Below are 26,301 nucleotides of genomic sequence, written 5' to 3'. Positions count from 1 at the left end.
GTGAAACCCCGTCTCTACTAATACAAAAAAATTAGCTGGGCACGGTGGCGCGTGCCTGTAATCCCAGCTACTCAGGAGGCTGAGGCAGGAGAATTGCCTGAACCCAGGAGGCGGAGGTTGCAGTGAGCCGAGATCGCGCCATTGCACTCCAGCCTGGGTAACAAGAGCGAGACTCCGTCTCAAAAAAAACAAAAAAAAACAAAAAAAAGAAATCATATTAATTCCACATAACTCTTTTAATAAATAAAGCATATCCATGGCTTAGATTCCGAATCACATTTACAGAAGAGGGAAAACTTCTAAGCCTAAACAGGGAACAGTGAAGCGACTAATGGAAGAAGTGGCTTGCCACATGCGCCTTAAGCCTCAAGAGTGGGGAATGCAGGGCTGAGAACGCCAAACACATCACCTCCTCGCCAGACGGAGAAAGGAGACCCAGGAAGCCCATACAACCACCACCTGCCCCTCCCCTAGTGTGCTGAACCAACCGGACGCCGTGTTACTTTCAGATGAACTGCAGGTGGATCTTGATCGTATTACATGAAGCTTTCTGCCATTGTGAACAATTGGCAAGGCATTAGTGACAGACAGAGGGGCATCACTGATAAATACAGAGCAACATTGCGGCAGTAAAGAGGAAGCTACAGAGACATCGTGTTTCTTCAAATATCAGAAGCTTCCATGTCACAGCAGGAGAGCCGAGGATGAGCTCCACCTCCCGGAGGCTTAGTCCAAAAACTTCCTGTTGGCATTCGCACCAAACAAGGCTCCTCGGACTTCCGGCATCATCTGTGGAGAGAGAGTGTAATAAACACACAACGTCAGCTGAGCAGGTTGTAGAGCACGGCACATCTTAACCACAGGCGGAAAGCCACGAACCTCTGCATGGCTCGGAAGGACTCATGAAGCCATGCACACCACAGCCGCTCTTTCCTTCCTGGAGCACAGTAACACATTCTTTGGCGAGAAACTTAACTCATCCCAAATCTGGGGTTCAGACTGCTTACAAAAGGGACACATTTAAAATAAAAAACCTAGCCAGGCGTGGTGGCTCACACCTGTAATTCCAGCACTTTGGAGGCCGAGGTGGGCGGATCACAAGGTCAGGAGTTCAAGACCAGCATGGCCAACATGGTGAAACGCTGTCTCTACTAAAAATAAAAAAATTAGCCCGGCGGACACCAGTAGTATCAGCTCCTCAGGAGGCTGAGACAGGAGAATGGCTTGAACCTGGGAGGCGGAGGCTGCAGTGAGCAAAGACCGTGCCATTGCACTCCAGTCTCGGCGACAGAGCAAGCCTCCGTCTCAAAAAAAATAAAGAAATAAAAAAATAAACAACAAACCTAAAGTCATTACCATCTCAGGCTTAACTCAAAATCATCTCACCACAATATTCTGGGTCACCTACACTCTCTCTTCAACACACACTTACTGAGTGCCTCCTATGGCCACAGCAGCTGCACAGAACACTTCCAATGCCGGTTTAGGCTGAAGCACTTGTTACAGCCACTGATGAATCCTCAGGAGAATTTAACCCTGGACTTCTAAGGCTCTGCTGTCAACAGGGCAGCTCTGGCAACAGGTGGTGATTGTGTGCTAAGAAATGGAATTTTTTGGTTTGATTAAATATCCATAAGTGGGTAGTGGCTATGATACTGGATGGGACAGGGGCTACCAGGAGACACTGCTCTGAGGTTTGTTACCAGAATATGAAAACAATCAAGGTGAAAGGGCTTTAGGTATAAGACAAATACCTGCATAAACAGTGAACTAGGCAGGGAATAACTAGGTTAACAGCCACAGCAATAGACTACCACTAGAAGTCTAGAGGATGCCCAGCATTTTAGAACGAGTGGAATTTTCCTGGCTTGTTTCCTAGAGTTCATCTGTACAAATCTGGAAATATCTGAAAAGCCAGCAACTTTATGATAATTCCTTTAAACAAGTGTTTCCAGCTGGACACGGTGGCTCACGCCTGTAATCCCAGCACTTTGGGAGGCCAAGGAGGGTGGATCACCTGAGGTCAGGAGTTTGAGACCTGCCTGGCCAACATAGTTAAACTCCATCTCTACTAAAAATACAAAATTAGCCGGGCGTGGTGGCACACACCTGTAATCCCAGCTATCCCAGAGGCTGAGGCAGAATCGCTTGAACCCAGGAGGAGGAGGATGCAGTGAGCTAAGATCATGCCATTGCATTCCAGCCTAGGCAAAAAAGAACGAAACTGATCCAGCCAAACTAAGCTTCATAAGCGAAGGAGAAATAAAATCCTTTACGAACAAGCAATTACTTCCACCAGGCCTGCTTTACAAGAGCTCCTGAAAGAAGCACTAAACATAGAAAGGAACAACCAGTACCACCCACTCCAAAAACATACCAAATGGTAAAGAGCATCGACACAATGCAGAAACTGCATCAACTAAGAGGCAAAACAGCCAGCCAGCATTAAATGGCAGGATTAAATTCACACATAACAATATTAACCGTAAATGTAAATGGACTAAACGCCCCAATCAAAAGACGCAGACTGGCAAATTGGATAAAAAGCCAAAACCCATCGGTGCGCTGTATCCAGGAAACCCATCTCACATGCAAGGATACACAAAGACTCAAAATAAAGGGATGGAGGAAGAGTTACCAAGCAAATGGAGAGCAAAAAAAAGCAGGAGTTGCAATTCTCGTCTCTGATAAAATAGGCTTTAAAGCAACAAAGATCAGAAGAGACAAAGAAGGACATTACATAATGGTAAAAGGATCAATGCACCAAGAAGAGCTAACGATCCTAAATATATACGCACCCAATACAGGAGCACCAGATACATAAGGCAAGTTCTTAACAACTTACAAAGAGACTTAGACTCCCACACAATAATAGTGGGAGACTTTAACACCCCATTGTCAATATTAGACTGATCAACGAGACAGAAAATTAACAAGGATATCCAGGACTTGAACTCAGACCTGGACCAAGCAAACCTAATAGACATTTACAGAACTCTCCACCCCAAATCCACAGAATATACATTCTTCTCAGCACCACATCACACCTACTCTAAAACTGACCACATCATTGGAAGTAAATCACTCCTCAGCAAATGCAAAAGAACGGAAACCATAACAAAGAGTCTCTCAGACCACAGTGCAATCAAGTTAGAACTCAGAATTCAGAAACTAACTCAGAACCGCACAACTTCATGGAAATGAACAACTGGCTCTTTAATGTAGACTGGATAAACAATGAAATCAAGGCAGAAATAAAGATGTTCTTCAAAACCAATGAGAATGAAGACACAGCATACCAGAATTACTGGAACACATTTAAAGCAGTGTCTACAGGAAAATATCTAGCAATAAATGCCCACATGAGAAGCAAGGAAAGATCTAAAATCGACACCCTATCATCAAAATTGAAAGAGCTAGAGAAGCAAGATCAAAAAAACTCAAAACCTAGCAGAAGACAAGAAATAACTAAGATCAGAGCAGAACTGAAGGAGATAGAGACACAAAAAACCCTTCAAAAAATCAGTAAACCCAGGAGCTGGTTTTTCGAAAAGATCAACAAAATAGACCACTAGCCAGATTAATAAAAAAGAAAAGAGAGAATAACCAAATAGATGCAAGATAAAATGATAAAGGGGATATCACCACAGATTCCACAGAAATACAAACCATCATCAGAGATTATTACAAACAACTCTATGCACATAAACTCGTAAACCTGGAAGAAATGGATAAATTCCTGGACACTTGCATCCTCCCAAGTCTAAACCAGGAAGAAGTCAAAACCCTGAATAGACCAATAACAAGGGCTGAAGTTGAGGCAGCAATTAATCGCCTACTACCCAAAAAAAGCCCAGGTCCAGATGGGTTCACAGCCGAATTCTACCAGACATACAAAGAGGAGCTAGTATCACTCCTGAAAGTATTCCAAACAATACAAAAAGAGGGAATCCTTCCCAAATCATTTTATGAGACCAACATCATCCTGATACCAAAACCTGGCAGAGACTCAACAAGAAAAGAAAACTTCAGGCCAATATCCATGATGAACATAGATGCAAAAATCTTCAATAAAATACTGGCAAACTGGGGCCGGGTGCGGTGGCTCATGCCTGTAATCCCAGCACTTTGGCAGGCCGAGGCGGGTGGATCACGAGGTCAAGAGATCGAGATTATCCTGGTCAACATGATGAAACCCCGCCTCTACTAAAAAAAAATACAAAAAATTAGCTAAGCATGGTGGCATGTGCCTGTAATCTCAGCTACTCAGGAGGCTGAGGCAGGAGAATTGCCTGAACCCAGGAGGCAGAGGTTGCAGTGAGTCGAGATCATGCCATTGCACTCCAGCCTAGGTAACAAGAACAAAACTCCGTCTCAAAAAATATATATATATATAGGCAAACCAATTGCAACAGCACAGCAAAAAGCTTATCCACCATGATCAAGTAGGCTTCAACCCAGGGATGCAAGGGTGGTTCAACATAACGCAAGTCTATAAACGTAATTGACCACATAAATGGAATCAAAGACAAAAACCACATGATTATCTGAATAGATGCAGAGAAGGCCTTTGACAAAATTCAACAGCCTTTATGCTAAAAACCCTCAATAAACTAGGTATTGATGGAACGTATCTCAAAATAATAAAAGCTATTTATGACAAACCAACAGCCAATATCATACTGAATGGGCAAAAACTGGAAGCATTCCCTTTGAAATCTGGCACTAGACAAGGATGCCCTCTCTCACCACTCCTATTCACTATAGTATTGGAAGTTCTAGCCAGAGAAATCAGGCAAGAAAAAGAAATAAAGGATATTCACATAGGAAAGGAGGAAGTCAAATTGTCTCTATTTGCAGACGACATGATTGTACATTTAGAAGACCCCATTGTCTCAGCCCAAAATCTCCTGAAACTGATAAGCAACTTCAGCAAAGTCTCAGGATACAAAATCAATGTGCAGAAATCACAAGCATTCCTATACACCAATAACAGACTTAAAGAGAGCCAAATCAAGAACGAACTGCCATTCACAATTGCTACAATGAGAATAAAATACCTAGGAATACAACTAACAAAGGATGTAAAGGACCTCTTCAAGAGAACTATAAGCCACTGCTCAACGAAATGAGAGAGGACACAAACAGATGGAGAAACATTCCACGTTCATGGTTAGGAAGAATCAGTATCCTGAAAATGGCCATATTGCCCAAAGTCATTTACAGATTCAACGCTATCCCCATCAAGCTACCAATGACCTTCTTCGCAGAACTGGAAAAAACCACCTTAATCTTCATATGGAACCAAAAGAGAGCCCGCATAGCCAAGTCAATTCTAAGCAAAAAGAACAAAGCTGGAGATACTACCAGACTTCAAACTATATTACAAGGCTACAGTAATCAAAACAGCATGGTACTGGTACCAAAACAGAGATATAGACCAATGGAACAGAACAGAGGCCTTGGAGGCAACGCCACACATCTACAACCATCTGATCTTTGACAAACCTCACAAAAACAAGCAATGGGGAAAGCATTCCCTGTTTAATAAATGGTGTTGGGAAAACCGGCTAGCCATGTGCAGAAAGCAGAAACGGGACCCCCTTCCTGACACCTTACACTAAAATTAACTCCAGATGGATTAAAGACTTAAACATAAGACCTAACACCATAAAAACCCTAGAAGAAAATCTAGGCAAAACCGTTCAGGACATAGGGTAGGCAAGGACTTCACGACCAAAACACCAAAAGCACTGGCAACAAAAGCCAAAATAGACAAATGGGACCTAATCGAACTCCACAGCTTCTGCACAGCAAAAGAAATAGTCATTAGAGCGAATTGGCAACCAACAAAATGGGAAAAAGTTTTTGCAGCCTACCCATCTGACAAAGGGCTGATATCCAGAATCTACAAAGAACTAAAACAGATTTACCAGAAAAAAACAAGCCCATTCAAAAGTGGGTGAAGGATATGAACAGACACTTTACAAAAGAAGACATACATGAGGCCAACAAACATATGAAAAAATGCTCATCATCACTGGTCATTAGAGAAATGCAAATCAAAACTACATTGAGATACCATCTCATGCCAGTTAGAATGGCGATCATTAAAAAATCTGGAGACAACAGATGCTGGAGAGGATGTGGAGAAATAGGAACACTTTTACACTGTTGGTGGGAGTGTAAATTAGTTCAACCATTGTGGAAGACAGTGTGGCGATTCCTCAAGGACCTATAAATAGAAATTCCATTTGACCCAGCAATCCCATTACTGGGTATATATCCAAAGGATTACAAATCGTTCTACTATAAGGACACATGCACACGAATGTTCACTGCAGCACTGTTTACAATAGCAAAGACTTGGAACCAACCTAAATGCCCATCAATGATAGACTGGACAGGGAAAATGTGGCACATACACACTATGGAATACTATGCAGCCATAAGAAACAATGAGTTCATGTCCTTTGTAGGGACATGGATGAACCTGAAAACCATCATTCTCAGCAAACTGACACAAGAACAGAAAATCAAACACCGCATGTTCTCACTCACAGGCGGGTGTTGAACAATGAGAACACATGGACACAAGGAGGGGAGCATCACACATTGGGGTCTGTCGGGGGAAATAGGGGAGGGACAGCGGGGGGTGGGGAGCTGGGGAGAGAGCGCATGGGGAGAAATGCCAGATATAGGTAATGGGGAGGAAGGCAGCAAATCACACTGCCATGTGTGTACCTATGCAACAATCTTTCATGTTCTTCACATGTACCCCCAAACCTAAGATGCAATTAAAAAAAGAACGAAACTCTGTCTCAAAAAAAATGAAACAAAAAACCAAGTATTTGCTTTAGTTCCCATAATTCATATTAGAGAAAGAACCTGTCAGCACCTTTCATGTAATAAAATGTACACATTTGAATCCTAGGTCAACAAAACCCTTACTCTGACCCCAAATTTGCCCTCATGTAAACGTTATCACCCTAGCAAATGCTACTACATGCCCAATTCTCATTCTTTTTGAGAAAATGTCCAAAAATGTGGAAAGACAGCAACAAACCCCAAATACCAGCGAACAGACGTGTTCTCTGTCCTTCTTCAAAGTCACAGACCAACTCCCAAGAAGTACCCCACACTCACCTGCTGGGCTATGAGGTCCAGCCGGCTTTCCAGGGTGTTAGAAACCTTTATTTTACGATCCCCATTATAGATCTCAACTCCACCAGCTCTACAAAAACAGCACAGGAAATAATCACTTTCAGACACTTGAGAAAGACACATGGTACCCTTTACTCCCGCAGAGGAATGCCCTTGTCTTGGTGTGTGGACTGCATGCGCAACTAAGCACCAGGCTTGAAAGGAACTGGAAAAGCTTCCGAAGATAGTCTCCAGGTCCAGGAACAGTTGCTTTCAGGACACCCCTGTCCCCGCCCAGATGTTCAAGTCCATTATATGCAACAGTGTAGTATTTGCATACAACCATTCAAACATCCTCCCCTATATAGTAAACCGAGTCTACAGCGCTTACCATAGCGAATACAATGTAAATGGTTGTTATACTGTAATGTTTAGGGAGTGAAAAGAAAAAGTTGGTTAAATTCACAGGAGTGGACCCCAAAGATACAGAAAACTGACTATATTCGTGTCAATAACTTATTTACCAAGTGACACTAGGGGTCAAATTTTTTTTTTTTTTTGAGGCAGCGTTTCGCTCTTGTTACCCAGGCTGGAGTGCAATGGCGCGATCTCGGCTCACCGCAACCTCTGCCTCCTGGGTTCAAGCAATTCTCCTGCCTCAGCCTCCCGAGTAGCTGGGACTACAGGCACGTACCACCATGCTCGGCTAATTTTTTATATGTTTAGTAGAGACGGGGTTTCACCATGTTGACCAGGATGGTCTTGATCTCTTGACCTTGTGATCCACCCGCCTTGGCCTCCCAAAGTGCTGGGATTATAGGCATGAGCCACCGCGCCCGGCCAATTTTTTTTTTTTTTTTTTTTTTGAGACAGAGTCTTACTCTGTTGCCCAGGCAGGAGAGGGCAATGGTGCCATCTAGGCTCACTACAACCTCCGCCTCCTGAGTTCAAGCGATGCTCCCATCTCAGCCTCCTCAGTAGCTGGGATTACAGGCACCCACCGTCATGCCCAGCTAGTTTCTGTATTTTTGAAGAGACGTGATTTCACCATGTTGGCCAGGCTGGTGTCTAACTCCTGGCCCCAGGTGATCTGCCCACCTTGGACTCCCAAAGTGCTGGGATTACAGGCGTGAGCCACTCTGGCCAGCCTGTGTCAATTTGGTTTTATGTTACAGAACCTGTTTTAATTCTCATAGCCAGCCCTCTCCAACAAAATGAAAAAGGGAGGATTTCATCTCAAGTGTGCAAATCACTCAGAGTCCTCATCTTAATTTTTTTTTTTGAGACAAAGTCTTCCTCTGTCACCCAGGCTAGAGTGTAGTGACATGATCTTGGCTCACTGCAACCTCTTCACCTCCCAGGTTCAAGCGATTCTCCTGCCTCAGCCTCTCGAGTGGCTGGGATAATTGGCACCCGCCAACGCACCCAGCTAATTTTTTTATTTTTAGTAGAGACAGGGTTTCACCATGTTGGCCAGGCTGGTCTCGAACTCCTGACCTTGTGATCCATCTGCCTCAGCCTCCCAAAGTGCTGGGATTACAGGCATGAGCCACCACACCTGACCTCATCTGAATGTTTTCTTGAGCCCAGTCCAGCTCATCACTGATAAGCAGTGAGGAGGATACCAATGAGGCCCTATCACGACTGCATGTGTCTCTGATAAAAGATGCCACTGCTGGCCGGGCGCGATGGCTCACACCTATAATCCCAGCACTTTGGGAGGCCGAGGCAGATGGATTGCTTGCAGTCACGAGTTTGAGACCAGCCTGGCCAACATGGTGAAACCCCATCTCCACTAAAAATACAAAAATTAGCCGGGCATGGTGGGCTGCACCTGTAGTCCCAGCTACTTGGAAGGCTGAAGCAGGAGAATCACTTGAACCCTGGAGGCAGAGGTTGCGGTGAGCCGAGATCATGCTAGTGAACTCCAGCCTGGGCGACAGAGAGACCCTAACTCAAAAAAAAAAAAAAAAAGGCTATGAGGTGGGTGCTATTATGCCGATTTGCAGATGAAGCAATCAGGGCTCACTGCTACGGTATGAGTCTGTTCCCTCAGAAACTCATGGTGAAACCTGATTCCCAATGTGGCAGTGTTGGGAGTGTTCAGCACTGGGGGCAGATCCCAAGGCGATGAATTCTGGTGAGGACCTGGATTCTAGCTTCGGTAGGACTTGACTGTGAGCAGAGGGTAGGCTGGTATGATAGGGAGTCTGGCTCCCTAGGTTCTATACACACATCCACTCCCCTTCTACCTTCCGCCACGAGTGGAAGCAGCCTGAGGTCCTCACCAGATGCAGCTGTCCAATCTTCACCTTTCCAGCCATGAGAATCATGAGCCAAATAAACTTCTTCTCTCCATGAATTACCCAGCCTCGGGTATTCTGTTACAGCAACACAACACTCAGTGGACTATGGCACTCAGTGAAACAATAACGAGTCCAAGGTTACCCAGCTAGTAGGTGGCAGAATGGGGAATCAAACCCAACTCTGACAGCAAATCTTACAAATTTATAGACCTTTTCCATTTACAGAGCATTTTCACATGTACTATCTCATCTTCTTTTCTTCACTGCATGAAACAAAGAAGCAAAAAGCATTGATCCCATTTTACAGATCCCATTTTGCCTGGACCTGAATTCAGTCTCCAGGTCCAGGCAAAAGGCCAAGATAGGACTCAAATCTAGATCTTACAGTCCTAAGTCTGATAATCAGCTAAGTTCAAAATGTGTCCAAAGGACTTTCTTCAATGTTAGTCAGTGATGTGGCTAGCTGGCCTCATACAGGCTGGTGAAATAGAGAAAATGACCCTGGCTCTCCCCATCAGGAGCTTCCACTGCCTACCTCAACCACATGAAGCTCATTAGGGATGCTTATCCCAGACATGTTCTGTCATTTCCTCACAGCTGTAAAAATACCACTCATACCTGCAATTCTATCTTTAAGGAACATAATTACTAGGCATACACAATTATTGATTTGATAACTATTACTTAGAAGGAGGGAGCATTGGGCTGGGCGCAGTGGCTCATGCCTGTAATCCCAGCACTTTGGGAGGCCAAGGCGGGTGGATCATCTGAGGTCGGGAGTTCAAGACCAGTCTGACCAACATGGAGAAACCCCATCTCTACTAAAAATACAAAATTAGCCAGGCATGGACTTGGGAGGCCAAGGCAGGAGAATAGGTTGAACCCAGGCAGTGGAAGTTGCGATGAGCAGAAACTACGCCATTGCACTCCAGTCTGGGCAGTAAGAGCGAAACTCAGCCTCAAACAAAAAAAAGAGCGAGTATCTACCTCAGCATCCAATACAAAGATCTGGTCCTAGCTTTCATCCTGGGTGCCACCTCCCTGCAGAAGGAATGCAGTGACCATAAACTAGACCCCCCCTTTTTTTTTGAGACGGGAGTCTTGCTCTGTCGCCAGGCTGGAGTGCAGTGGTGCGATCTCGGCTGCCTGCAACCTCCGCCTCCTGCATTCAAGCAATTCTCCTGCCTCAGCCTTCTGAGTAGCTGGGATTACAGGCACGTGTCACCACGCCCAGCTAATTTTTGTATTTGCTTTTTTCTGAGACGGAGTTTCACTCTTGCTGCCCAGGCTGGAGTGCAATGGTGCAATCTCAGCTCACTGCAAACTCCGCCTCCTGAGTTCAAGCGATTCTCCTGCCTCAGTCTCCCGAAGAGCTGGGATTACAGGCGCCCATCACCACGCCCAGCTAATTTTTGTATTTTGAGTAGAGACGAGGTTTCACCATGTTGGCCAGGTTGGTCTTGAACTCCTGACCTCAGGTGATTCAGTCACCTCAGTCTTCCAAAGTGTTCGGATTACAGGTGTGAGCCACTGCGCCCGGACAAACTAGACTTTTAGAGTACATTTAGCTGGCTGGCAAGGGAGAACAACACAGAACAACAGAGCACTGACAGAACAATGGGAGAAGCTGCAAGTGGAACACAACATGGCTCTAGCCTTTTGTCTAGAGTGTGTTGGTGAAAATACCCTTTAAAAAGGGCCCAGTATAAAGGCCACTCTCCCAGGGAAAGAAGGTGGCTGTTAGCAGCAGGAATACTCCTTACATGTCCTCAGGCAGGTAGGACTCCTGGTCAATTTGGACATCAACATCGTTTTTGGTGGCAATTTTGTACATTGGGATTGCCTTTTGCACTGCAGCCTGAAAATACAGAAAACAGTGAGAGGCATTATTAGAAACTATGAAGCTGCTATCCAAAAACTCAACAAACTATACAAGCAAAGATATTTCCATTTATCCCATGTAGAAGAACAGAAGCACTGCTGTGGGGAATGTAAAACAGCACAGCCACTGAGGAAAAATGACAGTGTGCACACAGGAAGGAAGAGACACGAATGGCTTCTGTCAACATTTTTTTTTTTTTAATGTATGAGAGGTTCTCATATTGCCCAGCTTGGCATTGAACTCATAGCCTCGCCTCCTCAAGCGCCAGGACATCTGGCCGGAGCCACCGCGGCTTCCTTCTGTCAACATTTAATAGGGTGGCCGGGCGAGGTGGCTCATGCCTGTAATCCCAGCACTTTGGGAGGCTGAGGTGGGTGGATCATGAGGGCAAGAGATTGAGACCATCCTGGCCAACATGGTGAAACCCCATCTCTACTAAAAATACAAAAATTAACCGAGCATGGTGGCACACCCTATAATCCCAGCTACTCGGGCGGCTCAGGCAGGAGAATCATTTGAACCAGGGAGTCGAAGGTTGCAGTGAGCTGAGATCGTGCCACTGCACTCTAGCCTGGCAACAGAGGGAGACTCTGTCTCAAAAAAACAAAAAAAGATTTAATAGGGCTGGGAAGGTGATTAAACATGCCAGGGGCAGGTATCAGATTTGAAACATCATCAGCAGGAGGAAAATACATGAACCCATGAACTGAGAGTGTTAGAAGCAGAGGATAGGTAAGGAAAGCAGGGAGGGAAGAAAAGTCTGGCTGCTGACATGAGCTTAAAGTGGCAGTTGCAGATGAGGGGGTGACAGTAGGCACCAAATACCGCAGTGCCATGCCACACCCACGACCATGGTTCTGATCAAAAAAACAGTATGACAGGTCCTGAAAATATGAAGCACAGAATTACCATATGATCCAGCACTTCTGCTTCTGTGTCTACAAACGGATAGAAAGCAGGACAAATATCCATATACCCATGTTTGCAGCAGGATTATTCACAATAGTCAAAAGATGGGAGCAACCCAAGTGTCCATCGATAGACGAGCAGACAAACACAATGCGGTGTGTCCACACGTGGAATAATTACCCAGCCTTACAAGGAAGGGCACTCGGACACACTACAGGGACCTTGAAGGCATTATGCTAAGTGAAATGAACAGCCACAAAAGGAAAAACACTGAATGTTTCCATTTATATGAGGAGAACAGAGCAGAGCAGGACAGGACAGGACAGGACAGGATAGAAAAGAATAGGGAGTTAGTGTTTAAAGGGCACCAAGTTACAGCATCGGAAAGTGCGAAAGTTCTGGAGAAGGATGGTGGTGATGGCTGCCCAACATTGTGAATGAACTTAATGGCACAATGTACAGTTAAAATGGCAAATCGTATGTATATTTTACCACAATTAAAAAAAAAGAAAATAGGGCCGGGCGCGGTGGCTCAAGCCTGTAATCCCAGCACTTTGGGAGGCCGAGGCGGGTGGATCACGAGGTCAAGAGATTGAGACCATCCTGGTCAACATGGTGAAACCCCGTCTCTACTAAAAATACAAAAAAAATTAGCTGGGCATGGTGGTGCGTGCCTGTAATCCCAGCTACTCAGGAGGCTGAGGCAGGAGAATTGCCTGAACCCAGGAGGCGGAGGTTGCGGTGAGCCGAGATCGCGCCATTGCACTCCAGCCTGGGTAACAAGAGCGAAACTCCGTCTCAAAAAAAAAAAAAAAAAAGGAAAGAAAATAGCCCCTTGGAAAAGAAGACAGCAGTGGGATTTTAAGCTATCTTATCTTGCAATTAGTGTGGTGGACGTAATTCATAAAGTCTTGTCTTTGAACAGTATTGTGCACACTCAAGTAGCCACATAAATCCTTTCTCGGAAGAGCGGAACGACACCCACATTTCTGTGTGACACTATTACTTTGTTGAACAAATTGATGGTCTATTCAACAGTTCCTTCTTTTCAAATCTAACGCAGCACCACTTTGGAGAGTGAATCACCAGTTCTGGACATTGATACTGCAGAAGTTTTGAGAAAAAGCTTGCTTGGCACCCAGAAATATCACGGTGTTATCTAGAGAGGGCTAGTGGGCCACTTAACCCTCCCTCCACTGAATGTTACCTTGGCGAATTCTCTATCATGACGTCGAGCTCTGTTTTACAGGTAAGTGAGGCTGTCAGCATAAACGTGGACTTGGGTTACTGAGATGGTTTCTAACCTATTATTACAGCAGAGAATGTACAGTGTAGGGGAATGAATATCTTATGTTCTCTGGCTGGCACACTTTCTTTCCTAGTGGACAAGTTACTTAGGGAGACAAATTATAATAAAAATGCAAACAGGCCGGGCGTGGTGGCGCACGCCTGTAATCCTAGCACTTTGGGAGGTCAAGGCGGGTGGACTGCCTTGAGACCAGCCTGGGCAACACAGTGAAACCCCATCTCTACTAAAATACAAAAAATTAGCTGGGCATGGTGGCGTGTGCCTGTAGTCCTAGCTACTTGAGAGGCTGAGACAGGAGAATCGCGTGATCCCTGGAGGCGAAGGTTGCAGCGAGCTGAGACTGCGCCATCGCACTCCAGCCTAGGTGACATAGCAAGACTCCAACACACACACACACAAAAAGGCTGGGCGCGGTGGCTCACACCTGTAATCCTAGTATTTTGGGAGGCCAAGGTGGGAGAATCATCTGAGTTAGAAGTTCAAGACCAACCTGACCAACATGGAGAAACCCCAGCTCTATTAAAAATACAAAAAATTAGTTGAGTATGGTGGCACATGCCTGTCATCCCAGCTACTTGAGAGGCAGAGGCAGGAAAATTGCTTGAACCCAGGAGGTGGAAGTTGTGGTGAGCTGAGATCACGCCATTGTACTCCAGCCTGGGCAATAAGAGGAAAACTCCAACTCAAAAAAAAAAAAAAGGCAAATATATTTATATTTATAATGAGAAATGTAATTGACAGGGGACTAAGCACTCACCTCCTTATCCTTGCCCTAAAGCAACATACACAGAAGAAAAATTTTAATCTCAAGAGCAACCTGAGAACTCAGACTCAGAGCTGAACAGCCTCTCTGGGTGCCCACATTCTTCCTCTAGGTACAGGAACACACTGAGTGAGGTCAGAGTCAGACTTGCTTGTCTGGCAATAGCGCTACCTCCCAAGATGGCATTGCCTATCTTTGTTTCAATCCAAAGTGCTGCTTCTATTATTTGATTTTTAGGTTTCAGAATTACCAAGTTCCTAGAAAGAGTGGAGTGTACTAGCTTACACTCTTAAGAAAACAGACTAGAAGCTAAAGTACACTTAAATTAATACCTATAATGTGTTAAAACTCTAATTCCTATGGTTCAGCTGTTTTGTATTAGAACATGCACTTCATCCTAACATTTTGATCTTTGAAAAAAAAGAGAGAGAAATTATTATATACGTTCTTTACCTTTACCAGAGGGAAATCTTGTTTCCTGCATCGAACAATCATTCGGGGCTCCAGCAACTGGTACAAACCCTGGAAGAAATAGTCAATACAATTAGTAGAAAATACAAACTATAAAACAAAGCAACAGGCCGGCGCTGTGGCTCAGGCCTGTAATCCTAGCACCAAAAGGAGGCCAAGGCGGCGGACTGCCTGATCCCAGACCAGCCCAGGCAACATGGCAAAACCCCATCCCTACAAAAAATAAGAAAAATCAGCCAGGCATGATGATGCATGCCTACAATCCCAGCTACTCAGGAGGCTGAGGCAGGAGAATGGCTTGAACCCAGGAGGTGGAGGGTATTGTAAACCGTGATGACGCCACTGCACTCCAGCCTGGGCAACAGAGCAAGACTGTCTGCAAAAATAAAATATAAAATAAAATAAAGCAACAGTAAAATAAGATGCTTCTATACTTCTTTCATTTAGGTTGGAAAAATGTCCCCCAGTAAGTTCCACTAACAGATGGCATATGCCACATGAGAACATGGAAAGATCTATTTACCACAGACCAGATAAATGTACGCAAACCTTTGGAGGTAGAAACAAAATTCATACAGACGTCTTATCTTACATCAACCAAGCTGAGGACAAATATTACTGTAATTAACATAAGTAAATAAGGATTCACAGCTCAGCAGTAAACAATCAAAACATAGACAGTGTTTGGTCTGAATCCTAAATCTAAAGCAAGTACTTTAGTGGCAAAATCAAATTAAGGGAATTTTTTTTTTTTTTTTTTTTTTTGAGGTGGAGTTTCGCTCTTGTTACCCAGGCTGGAGTGCAACGGCGTGATCTCCACTCACCGCAACCTCCGCCTCCTGGGTTCAAGCAATTCTCCTGCCTCAGCCTCCTGAGTAGCTGGGACTACAGGCACGCGCCACCATGCCCAGCTAATTTTTTTTTTTGTATTTTTAGTAGAGACAGGGTTTCACCATGTTGACCAGGATGGTCTTGATCTTTTGACCTTGTGATCCACCCGCCTCGGCCTCCCAAAGTGCTGGGATTACAAGCATGAGCCACCGCGCCCGGCCCCAAATTAAGGGAATTTAAAGCTAGCCATTGCAAGCAAATCTGACCCTTAAGTCATGTAAGCCTACAGAAATGAGTAGTTGGCCTGGAACCAGTCTTATCCAACCAGACAGATTTACTATCTTCCTATGCAGCACATAGTTCAGACATGGTCAAGAGTAAAAGGAAGAAAGCAAAAAGAAAAAAAAAAAGGGTGAAAGGAAAAAAAACTATGACAAGAGAGCAGGAAAAATAGAGCAGGTCTCTTAACAGGCACTCTAAATTTTCTCAGAACGGTAGCTATAAACAGTAGATCTGGTCTTTGAGGGTACCTGGAGAACCAGTCCATCCAGCAGCACTTGGTACCTGGTTGTATCTTTTACCACCTTGCTGAGCCTCTGTTTCGCTTCATTTAGCAGGTCCTACAAAGATTAGAAAAGATAAAAGTTATCTACACATCTGGGCAGTCGGTTCAAAACCCGCTGTGAGGCTGGACCTGGCTCATGTTCAGCTGCCCACATTTTATTGTTGGGTTTTCATTCCACACACATTCCCTGAGATCTGAGATAAAGCAGGGGCTGTACTGGGTACAGGGAAGCACGTAACACCATCTCTGCTCCCAGGGAGTATACGGCCTAGCAGAGAATAGCTCAGGTAATGATCAGTTCAGAAATCGACACAAGTGGTTTTGTGACTTTGAAAAGTAAGCTATTAAAATGGTTATACATGATTATCCCATTTTATTTTTTAAGGAAAAAAACAGATGTCTGGCTATAGATCAAAATATCAACAATCTACCTCTGGAAGGCTAGATTATGAATAATTTCAAGTTTTTTTTTTTTTTGAGATGGAGTTTTGCTCTCGTTGTCTAGGCTGGAGGACAATGGTGTGATCTCAGCTCACTGCAACCTCCGCCTCCAGGATTCAAGCAATTCTCCTGCCTCAGCCCCCTGAGTAGCTGGGATTATATGTGCCTGCCACCATGCCCAGCTAATTTTTGTATTTTTAGTAGAGACAGGGTTTCACCATGTTGGCCAGGCTGGTCTTGAACTCCTGACCTCAGGTGATCTGCCTGCCTCAGTCTCCCAAAGTGCTGGGATTGCTGGCGTGAACCACCGCGCCCAGCTGTTTGTTTTTGAGACAGGGTCTTGCTCTGTTGCCTAGGCTGCGGTGCAGTGATGCAACCATGGCTTACTACAGTCTTGACCATCCAGGTTCGAGCCATCCTCCTGGTTCAGCCTCCTCAGTAGCTGGGACCACAGGTGTGTACCACTATACCGAGCTAATCTTTTTTGTTTTTTATAGAGATGGGGTCTCGCTATATTGTCCAGGCTGCTCTTGAACTCCTGAGCTCAAGCAATCTTCCCACTTGATCTCCCAAAGTGCTGGGATTACAGGAGTGTGCCACTGCATCCAGCCTCAATGTTCTTTATGTTAGTTTGTATTTTCTTTTTTTTTTTTCAGAGTCTTGCTCGTTCGCCCAGGCTAGAGTACAGTGGCACGATCTTGGCTCATACAACCCCTGCCTCCCAGGTACATGCAATTTTCCTGCCTTAGCCCCTCAAGTAGCTGGGATTATAGGCACCTGCCACTGTGGCCTGCTAATTTTTATATTTTTAGTAGAGCACGGTGCTAGGCTATTAGTTTGTATTTTCTAATCTGTCTCCAATAAACACTGACTTTTATAATAAAAATTACTAAAATAGGAATATTATCAGGAAACAAATCTCATATGGCTGAGAACACACTGGAAATCATTTGTTAAGTAACAAGGCTTTTAAGGGTTAAAAGAAAACTCAAGTCTTTTAAAGGACACAGATAATGCCCTGAATTCAAATGCTGGCCACTTAATACTGTTAGGTACATTGAGTTATATTAAGTATCCCATATAGCTTTTTTTACTTAATAAATATGATCTTGGGAAAGTTATATTGTTTGGTATTTTAAGCAGGAGAGAAACATGCAATGCTTGCCAGGAGAGGTGACTCAGGATTCGGGGAAGGAGGGCGGAGAGTAGGGAGAGACCTGTCTGCTGAAAAGCCCCTTATTTGGATGAGGTCACCAGACCCTCAGCCCTGTGAGAACCACTGATGTCTAGCACATCTGTAGTGAGCTCTCACTCCACACTCACGCCCAAGAAAGGGCACTCCAGTACCAGGCTCCAAAGTCACAGTGGGTTCTCAGGGGAAGAGCAAACCGGAGGCTTTTCACTGCACACCCTTTGCACCAAGTAGATGTAAACTATTTAAATATTCAGCATTCTTGATTACCATGCACCTCACCATTCTCAGATGAGAGAGATCAGATCAGCAGCTGGTTGGAATGGATGCCCACTGTCATGGCACACCTGTGGTGGTGATGGTAGGGGAACTATCACATTTCACAGCAATCCATGCAGACAACGCAATCACTGTAAATACCTTCCTAATATTAATATGATATACAAGTATGTAAGTCAATGAGCAAGCGAGAGCTGGGACTCGATCTAGAACACGCTGACTGCAAACTCTTCCCTCCCTTCTAATCTAATGCCCATCTGCTAAGGCCCGAGGGAACGCATCAGCTGGCATGACCTGCCCACAGGAGCACAAGGCAGCTGCTGCTCACATCTTCTCTCCCCCAGGCCATCACTTAGTCTTCCCAGTGGGATCTGTCTGAAACTCATTCACATATTTGGATGTCTACTAAGTGCAAACATGCCCAGACTGAAAAAAAAATCAGGAGCACTCATGTTAAGATCCAATTTTTTTTTTTTTTTTTTTTTTAAAGACGGGGTTTCACCATGTTGGTCAGGCTGGTCTTGAACTCCCGACCTCAGGTGATCCGCCCGCCTGGGCCTCCAAAGTGCTTGGATTACAGGTGGGAGCTATGCCCAGCCCAATTTTTTTTTTTTAAAAGATTGAGTCTCACTCTGTTGTCCAGGCTGGGGTACAGTAGCACAATCTTGGCTCACTGCAACCTTCACCTCCCAGATTCAAATGATTCTCCTGCTTCAGCCTCCTGAGTAGCTGGAATTACAGGCACACACCACCATGCCCGGCTAATTTTTGTGTTTTTAGTAGAGATGGGGTTTCATCATGTTACCCAGGCTGGTCTCAAACTCCTGGGCTCAAGCAATCCACCCGCCTCAGCATCCTAAAGTGCTAGGATTACAAGCATGAGCCACTGTGCTTGGCCAAGTTCTAATTTCTAAATGTTTTGTGTGTGTGTGTGTGTGTGTGGGGGGGGGGTTGTTGTTATTTATTTTTTGGTAGAGACAGGGTCTCACTATGTTGCCCAGGCTAGGCTTAAACTCCTGGACTCAAGTGATCCTCCTGTCTCTGCCTTCCAAAGTGCTGGGATTATAGGCATGAGCCATCATATCCAAGTTACTTTTTTTTTAATTTTAAAATGAAGTTTCGCTCTTGTTGCCCAGGCTGGGGTGCAATGGCGTGATTCTGACTCACTGCAAACTCCGCCTCCCAAGTTCAAGTGATTCCCTTGCCTCAGCCTCCCAAGCAGTTGAGATTACAGGCATGCACTACCACACCCGACTAATTTCTTATGTTTAGTAGAGATGGGGTTTCATCATGTTGGTTAGGCTGGTCTTGAACTCCTGACCTCAAGTGATCCATCTGCCTCGGCCTCCCAAAGTGCTGGGATTACAGGTGTGAGTCACCACACCCAGCCCATGCCAATATTGTGTTTTCAAATAAAAGTAAAATAGATTCAAAGACCTCAAGAGTATCGCCTAACTATTTTATTATGGTATAAAATATGACTGGTGCTGCCCCTCTGCAGATTAAAATATAGTGATGGTGGCCGGGCATGGTGGCTGACACCTATAATCCCAGCACTTTGGGAGACCAAGGCAGGCAGAGCACCTGAGGTCAGGAGTACGAGACCAATCTGGCCAACACAGAGAAACCCCACCTCTACTAAAAATACAAAAATTAGCTAGGCACAGTGGCAGATGCCTGTAGTCCCAGCTACTCACAAAGCCGAGGCAGGGGAATTGCTTGAACCCAATTCCCCTGGAGTTCAAGGAGGTGGTGGCTGCAGTGAGACAAGATTGAGCCATTGCCCTCCAGCCTGGGATACAGAGCAAGACTCCATCTAAAAAATAAAAATAAAAATAAAAAAAATAAAAAGCACAAAAATTAGCAGGGTGTGGCAGAGGACGCCTGTAATTCCAGCTAGTTGGGAGGCTGAGGTGGGAGAATCGCTTGAACCCAGGAAGCAGAGGTTGCAGGGAGCCGAGATTGGACCACTGCACTCCAGCCTGGGTGACAGAGAGGACTCAATCTCAAAATAAATAAATAAATAAATAAATAAATAAATAAATAAAAATAAAATATAGTGATGGCATATCCAATTTGGTTTTTTGTTTACCTAGAAAGAGGATACCTACCTACAGTGAGTTATTTGCAGAGAAACACTTTTTTTTTTTTTTTGAGACAAAGTCTCACTCTCTTATCCAGGATGGATGAAGTGCAATGGCATGATCTCGGCTACCTGCAGCTTCCGCCTCCCAGGTTCAAGTGATTCTGCAGAGAATTACCTCCATAACTCTTATTTACTCATTAGATTGCTTTCCCTCCTCCAATTAGAAAAATAAATAATTTGACCTTCTGAAGCCCAAAATATAAAGATTCCAAATACCAAGTGATAAATATAGTTTCTGTCTTTAGAAACTTTATTTATTTGTTTGTTTATTTAGAGACAGGGTCTCACGCAGTTGCCCAGGCTCGAGTGCAGTGGCGCGATCCTGACTCACTGCAACCTCCGCTTCCTGGGTTCAACCAATCCTCCTGCCTCAGCCTCCCAAGTAGCCGGGATTACAGGGACTTACCACTATGCCCAGCTAAATTTTGTATTTTTAGTAGAGACAGGGTTTCATCATGTTGGTCAGGCTGCTCTTGAACTACGACCCTTGTGATTAGCCTGCCTTGGTCTCCCAAAGTGCTGGGATTACAGGTGTGAGTCACCACGCCCGGCCACATTATTTATTCTAAGATTTCGGTTTACATTATAATACATACCCTGTCCCCAGAACAAACAAGATTTAATGCCATTCATTGGTCAAGGAATCATACTTTCACTCATTTATATTTTAAATAAAATTAAATAGAGCACACCACTTGATAAATGGAGAAAAAGTAATCATACCGTATAATAATTATTTTAAAGAAACTTTATTTATTTATTTATTTTTCGAGATGGAGTCTTGCACTGTCACCCAGGCTGGAGTGCAATGGCGCAATCTTCGCTCGCTGCAACCTCTGCTGACCTGGTTCAAACGATTCTCCTGCCTCAGCCTCCAGAGCAGCTATGATTACAGGGCCTGCCACCACGCCCAGCTAATTTTTTATTTTTAGTAGAGATGGGGTTTCACCATGTTGGTCGGGCTGGTCTGGAACTCCTAACCTCATGACCCATCTGCCTTGGCATCCCAAAGTGCTGGATTACAGGTGTGAGCCATCGCACCCAGCCTATTATTATTATTTTGAGATGAAGTCTAGCTGTATTGCCTCAGCTGGAGTGCACTGGCCTGATCTCAGCTCACTGCAACCTCGCCTCCTGGGTTCAAAGGATTCTCCCACCTCAGCCTCCCAAGTAGGGATTACAGGCATGTGCCATCATTTTTGTATGATTAGTAGAGATGGTGTTTCATCATGTTGGCCATGCTGGTCTTGAACTCCTGACCTCAGGTGATCCACTCGCCTCAGCCTCACAAAGTGCTGGGATTACAGGCATGAGCCACCATGCCCAGCCATAAAGAAATTTTAAAATACAGTCTTTATTGGGAGGCGTAGGTGGGAGGACTGCTTGAGCCAAGCAGTTTGAGACCAGCCTGGGCAACACAAGAGACCTCGTCTCTGTAAAATTAAAAAAAAAAAAAAAATCAGGTGAGTGTAGCGTGAGCACTTGTAAACCCAGGTACTAGGGAGCTGAGGTGCAAGAATCCCTTTAGCCCAAAAGTTTGTGGCTGTCATGAGCCATGACTGCACCACTGCACTCCAACCTGGGCGATCGTGTCCCTAAAGACTCAAAAGAGCACAGCCTTGGCCAGATGTGATGGCTCATGCCTGTAATCTCTCTGTAATCACTCTGGGATACCGAGTCGGGCTGATTGCTTGAACCAGGAGCTCTAGGTCGGCCTGGGCAATACCCCATCCCTAGTAAAAATGAATTTTGTGTTTAGGATTGGGTCCCATCATCAAAATATCTTATTATGTATATGAAAATATTCCAAAATCAGAGAGAGATCCAAGATAGCTGATTACTAGCAGCTCGGGATTGTAGCTCCCAGGGAGAGCACACAGAACAAGAGGATGCCGCACTTTCAGACGAATTGTTGTTGCCCATGGACCAGAAGATTCTCAGTGGAGGAGTCCCACGGGTCGCCAGGGCGACTCTTGTGGCCAGCGTGGCGGTTTTGCCAGCACCCCGGCGCGGCGGTTCTCGGTGCAGAGTAAACGGGACTGGGTCCCCTCTTGGTCGACGTTTGGAGCTCCGGGAAGGCAGAGTCGCCCATTTACCTGATTGAAAGAGGGACTCAAGAGGGAGGCCAGACCGGAGATTCCCAGGCAGAAAAGCACCACGAATCTTAATGCCGCTGTTTTGGCCGGCACAGTGGGTTGCTCAGACTTCAGCACTGGGAATCAACAAGTTGGACATCCACTGAGAAACCTAATTTGAAAGTAGGCAATTACAAAGAGGACAGGTGGATGAACTCACAATGATGGGAAGAAATCAGCGTAAAAAGGCTGAGAATGCCGGGCGCGGTGGCTCACGCCTGTAATCCCAGCACTTTGGGAGGCCAAGGTGGGTGGATCACGAGGTCAAGAGATCGAGACCATCCTGGTCAACATGGTGAAACCCCGTCTCTACTAAAAATACAAAAATTAGCTGGGCATGGTGGCGCGTGCCTGTAATCCCAGCTGCTCAGGAGGCTGAGGCAGAACTGCCTGAACCCAGGAGGCGGAGGTTGCGGTGAGCCGAGATCGTGCCATTGCACTTCAGCCCGGGTAACAAGAGCGAAACTCCATCTTAAAAAAAAAAAAAAAAAAAAAATATGGCTGAGAATACCCAAGATCAGAATGCCTCTCCTTCTACAGGGGATCACAGTTCCTCATCAACAAGAGAACAAGGCCTGATGGAGAACGAGTGCATTCCATTAACAGATTTAGTCTTCAGAAAGTGGATAATAAGGAACTTTAGTGAGCTAAAAGAACATGTTCTAGCCCAATGTAAAGAAACTAAGAACCTTGAAAAAAGGTTTGACGAAATGTTAACGAGAATAGACAACTTAGAGAGGAATATAAGTGAATTAATGCAACTGAAGAACACAATACGAGAACTTTGCAAAGTATGCACAGGTTTTAACAGTCGAATTGATCAAGCAGAAGAAAGGGTATCAGAGGTCGAAGACCAACTTAATGAAATGAAACAAGAAGACAAGATTAGAGAAGAAAGAGTAAAAAGGAATGAGCAAAGTCTCCAAGAAATATGGGACTATGTGAAAAGACCTAATTTACGATTGATAGGTATACCTGAATGTCATGAAGAGAATGAATCCAAGTTGGAAAATATTCTTCAGGATATTATTCAGGAAAACTTTCCTAATCTAGTAAGGCAGGACAATACTCAACTCCAGCTAATCCAGAGAACACCACAAAGATATTCCTCAAGTAGAGCAACTCCAAGACACATAATCGCTAAATTCCCTAGGGTTGAAATAAAGGAGAAAATTCTAAGGGCAGCTAGAGAGAAAGGTCACATTACCCATAAAGGGAATCCTATCAGACTCACAGTAGACCTCTCACCAGAAACCCTACAAACTAGAAGAGAGTGGGGGGTCAATATTCAATATCCTCAAAGAAAAGAATTTTCAACCCAGAATCTCATATCCCGCCAAACTAAGCTTCATAAGCGAAGGAAAAATAAAATTTTTCACGAACAAGCAAGCACTCAGAGATTTCATCACCACCAGGCCTGCTTTACAAGAGCTTCTGAAAGAAGCACTACAAACAGAAAGGAACAACCAGTATCAGTCATCCCAAAAACTTACCAAAACGTAAAGAGCATCTCTATAGTGAAGAATCTACATCAACTAATGGGCAAAATAGCCAGCTAGCATTAAATGACAATATTGAACTCACAAATATTAATTCTAAATTTAAATGGATTAAATGCCCAAATCAAAGACAGACAGGTAAATTGAATAAAAAGTCAAAACCCATCGGTATGCTGTATCCAGTTCTATTTCACAAGCAACAACACACAAAGACTCAAAACAAAGGGATGGAGGAAGATTCACCAATTAAATGGAGAGCGAAAAAAAAAAACCAGGAGTTGTAACTTTCGTCTCTCACAAAATAGACTTTAATAGTAACAAAGACTAAAAGAAACGAAAGGCATTACATAATGGTAAAAGGATCAATGCAACAACAGGAAATAATGATTATAAATATAGATGCACCCAACACAGGAGCACCCAGATACATAAGACAAGTTCTTAATGACTTATAAAGAGACTTGGACTCGTGCACAATAATAGCGGGAGACTTTTGACACCACATTGTTAATATCTGACGGATCAATGACATAGAAAATTAATAGGGACATCTATGATTTGAACTCAGACCCGAAATAAATAAACCTATTTATAGAATTCTCCACCCCAGGTCCACAGAACATACATTTTTCTCAGTATCATATTATACCTATTTTGAAAGTGACTACATAATTGGAAGTAAATCACTCATCAGCATTTGCATAGCATTTAACAGACTTAAATTTAATATTGGTTGGCTGTTTGTTATTTTCTTCCCTTATTCCTTCCTGTCTCTGTTGTTAGGCACAATTATCAGCATAAAAGAGGTTTTTAATACCTATTTTTAGATTGCATTCCAGCCCGGGCAATAGAGCAAGAATCCTGTTCTCTCTCCCCCTTTTTCTCTTTCTTTCTTTCTTTCATTTAAAAAAAAAAAAAGAAAAAAAAGAAAATATTCCAAAATCAAAAAAATCTGAAATCCAAAAAACTTCTGGTCTCAAGCATTTCAGATAAGGAATATTCACCCTGTTGATAAGACAAAAGACATCTGGCTAAAGGAACTCTTAGCTCCTCCCCACCAAAAAAGCCCTCTAACATTTTTCTTCTTTGTGCTAGAATTACCCTATCCACACTGGTCACAGACATGGGGCTACTCCAGTAAATTAAGTAACGCCAATTTATGGAGTGCACCACTGTGGAAAACATGGAAACAAAAATTAAGAAGTTTTTTTTTTTAATATAAAGACGGGGTTTCACCATGTTGGTCAGGCTGGTCTTGAACTCCCGACCTCAGGTGATCCGCCTGCCTTGGCTTCCAAAGTGCTTGAATTACAGGCGTGAGCCACCACACCTGGCCAAAAATTAAGAAGTTTTAAAAGGCCAATCAGTTTAGTCTAAATAAACTAAACTCGCCAGGCGCGGTGGGTCACGCCTGTAATCCCAGCATTTTGGGAGACCGAGGCTGGTGGATCACGAGGTCAAGAGATAGAGACCATTCTGGCCAATATAGTGAAACTCTATCTCTACTAAAAATACAAAAATCAGCTGGGCATGGTGCCCCGTGCCTACAGTCCCAGCTACTTGGGAGGCTGAGGCAGGAGAATCACTTGAACCCAGGAGGCAGAGGTGGCAGTGAGCCGAGATTGTGCCACTGCACTCCAGACTGTAGACAGAGCAAGACTCTGTCTCAAAAAAATAAGTTGGCCGGGCACCGTGGCTCACGCCTGTAATCCCAGCACTTTGGGAGGCTGAAGCGGGCTGATCACGAGGTCAAGAGATTGAGACCATCCTGGCCAACATGGTGAAATCCCATCTCTACTGAAAATACAAAAAATAGCCGGGCATGGTGGCAAGTGCCTGTGGTCCCAGCTACTCGGGAGGCTGAGGCGGAAGAATCGCTTGAATCCAGGAGGCGGAGGTTGCAGTGAGCCGAGATTGCGCCACTGCACTCCAGCCTGGCGACAGAGTAAGACTCTGTCTCAAAAAAAATAAAAAATAAAAAAATAAGTCAATACAAGGCCGGGCACAGTGGCTCATGCCTGTAATCCCACCACTTTGGGAGGCCAAGGCAGGCAGACCACCTAAGGTCTTGAGTTCGAGACCAGCCTAACCAACATGAAGAAACCCCGTCTCTACTAAAAACACAAAATTAGCTGGGTGTGGTGGTGCTGCCTGTAATCCCAGCTGCTCAGGAGCCTGAGGCAGGAGAATCGATTGAACCCGGGAGGCAGAGGCTGTGGTGAGCTGAGATCATGCCATTGCATTCTAGCCTGGGCAACAAGAGCAAAACTCTGTCTCATAAAATAAAATAATACATTAAAAAAAAAACAAAAAAAAAAAAAACCTAAACTCTAGCTAAGGAGGCTAGAACCTAATTGCTATAAACTGTATTGTCCCTTGTCTGAAGCATGCCCATCCACTATGTCACCACAGGGGAGAAAGGTAAATTAT

General features: G+C 44.4%; 1 protein-coding gene across 1 annotated transcript in view; it reads right to left on the bottom strand.

The window, feature by feature from the left end:
• Positions 1-212: 212 nt before the first annotated feature.
• Positions 213-26,301, bottom strand: part of ATP6V1E1 (ATPase H+ transporting V1 subunit E1) — a 49,162-nt gene continuing 23,073 nt past the window's right edge. The window contains exons 5-9 of the mRNA XM_021673951.2: positions 16,145-16,234; positions 14,766-14,834; positions 11,213-11,307; positions 7,147-7,234; positions 213-789 (exon numbers count right to left, since the gene is read on the bottom strand). Of these exons, the coding sequence (XP_021529626.2) occupies positions 727-789; positions 7,147-7,234; positions 11,213-11,307; positions 14,766-14,834; positions 16,145-16,234 (405 nt within the window). The 3' untranslated portion in view covers positions 213-726. The remainder of the gene's footprint in view (positions 790-7,146; positions 7,235-11,212; positions 11,308-14,765; positions 14,835-16,144; positions 16,235-26,301) is intronic.

This window comes from Aotus nancymaae, unplaced genomic scaffold (assembly GCF_030222135.1).
Source record: "Aotus nancymaae isolate 86718 unplaced genomic scaffold, 86718_ANA_hifiasm-v0.15.2.pri h1tg000049l, whole genome shotgun sequence".
NCBI lineage: Eukaryota > Metazoa > Chordata > Mammalia > Primates > Aotidae > Aotus > Aotus nancymaae.
This window is presented reverse-complemented; position numbering and strand designations above follow the sequence as displayed.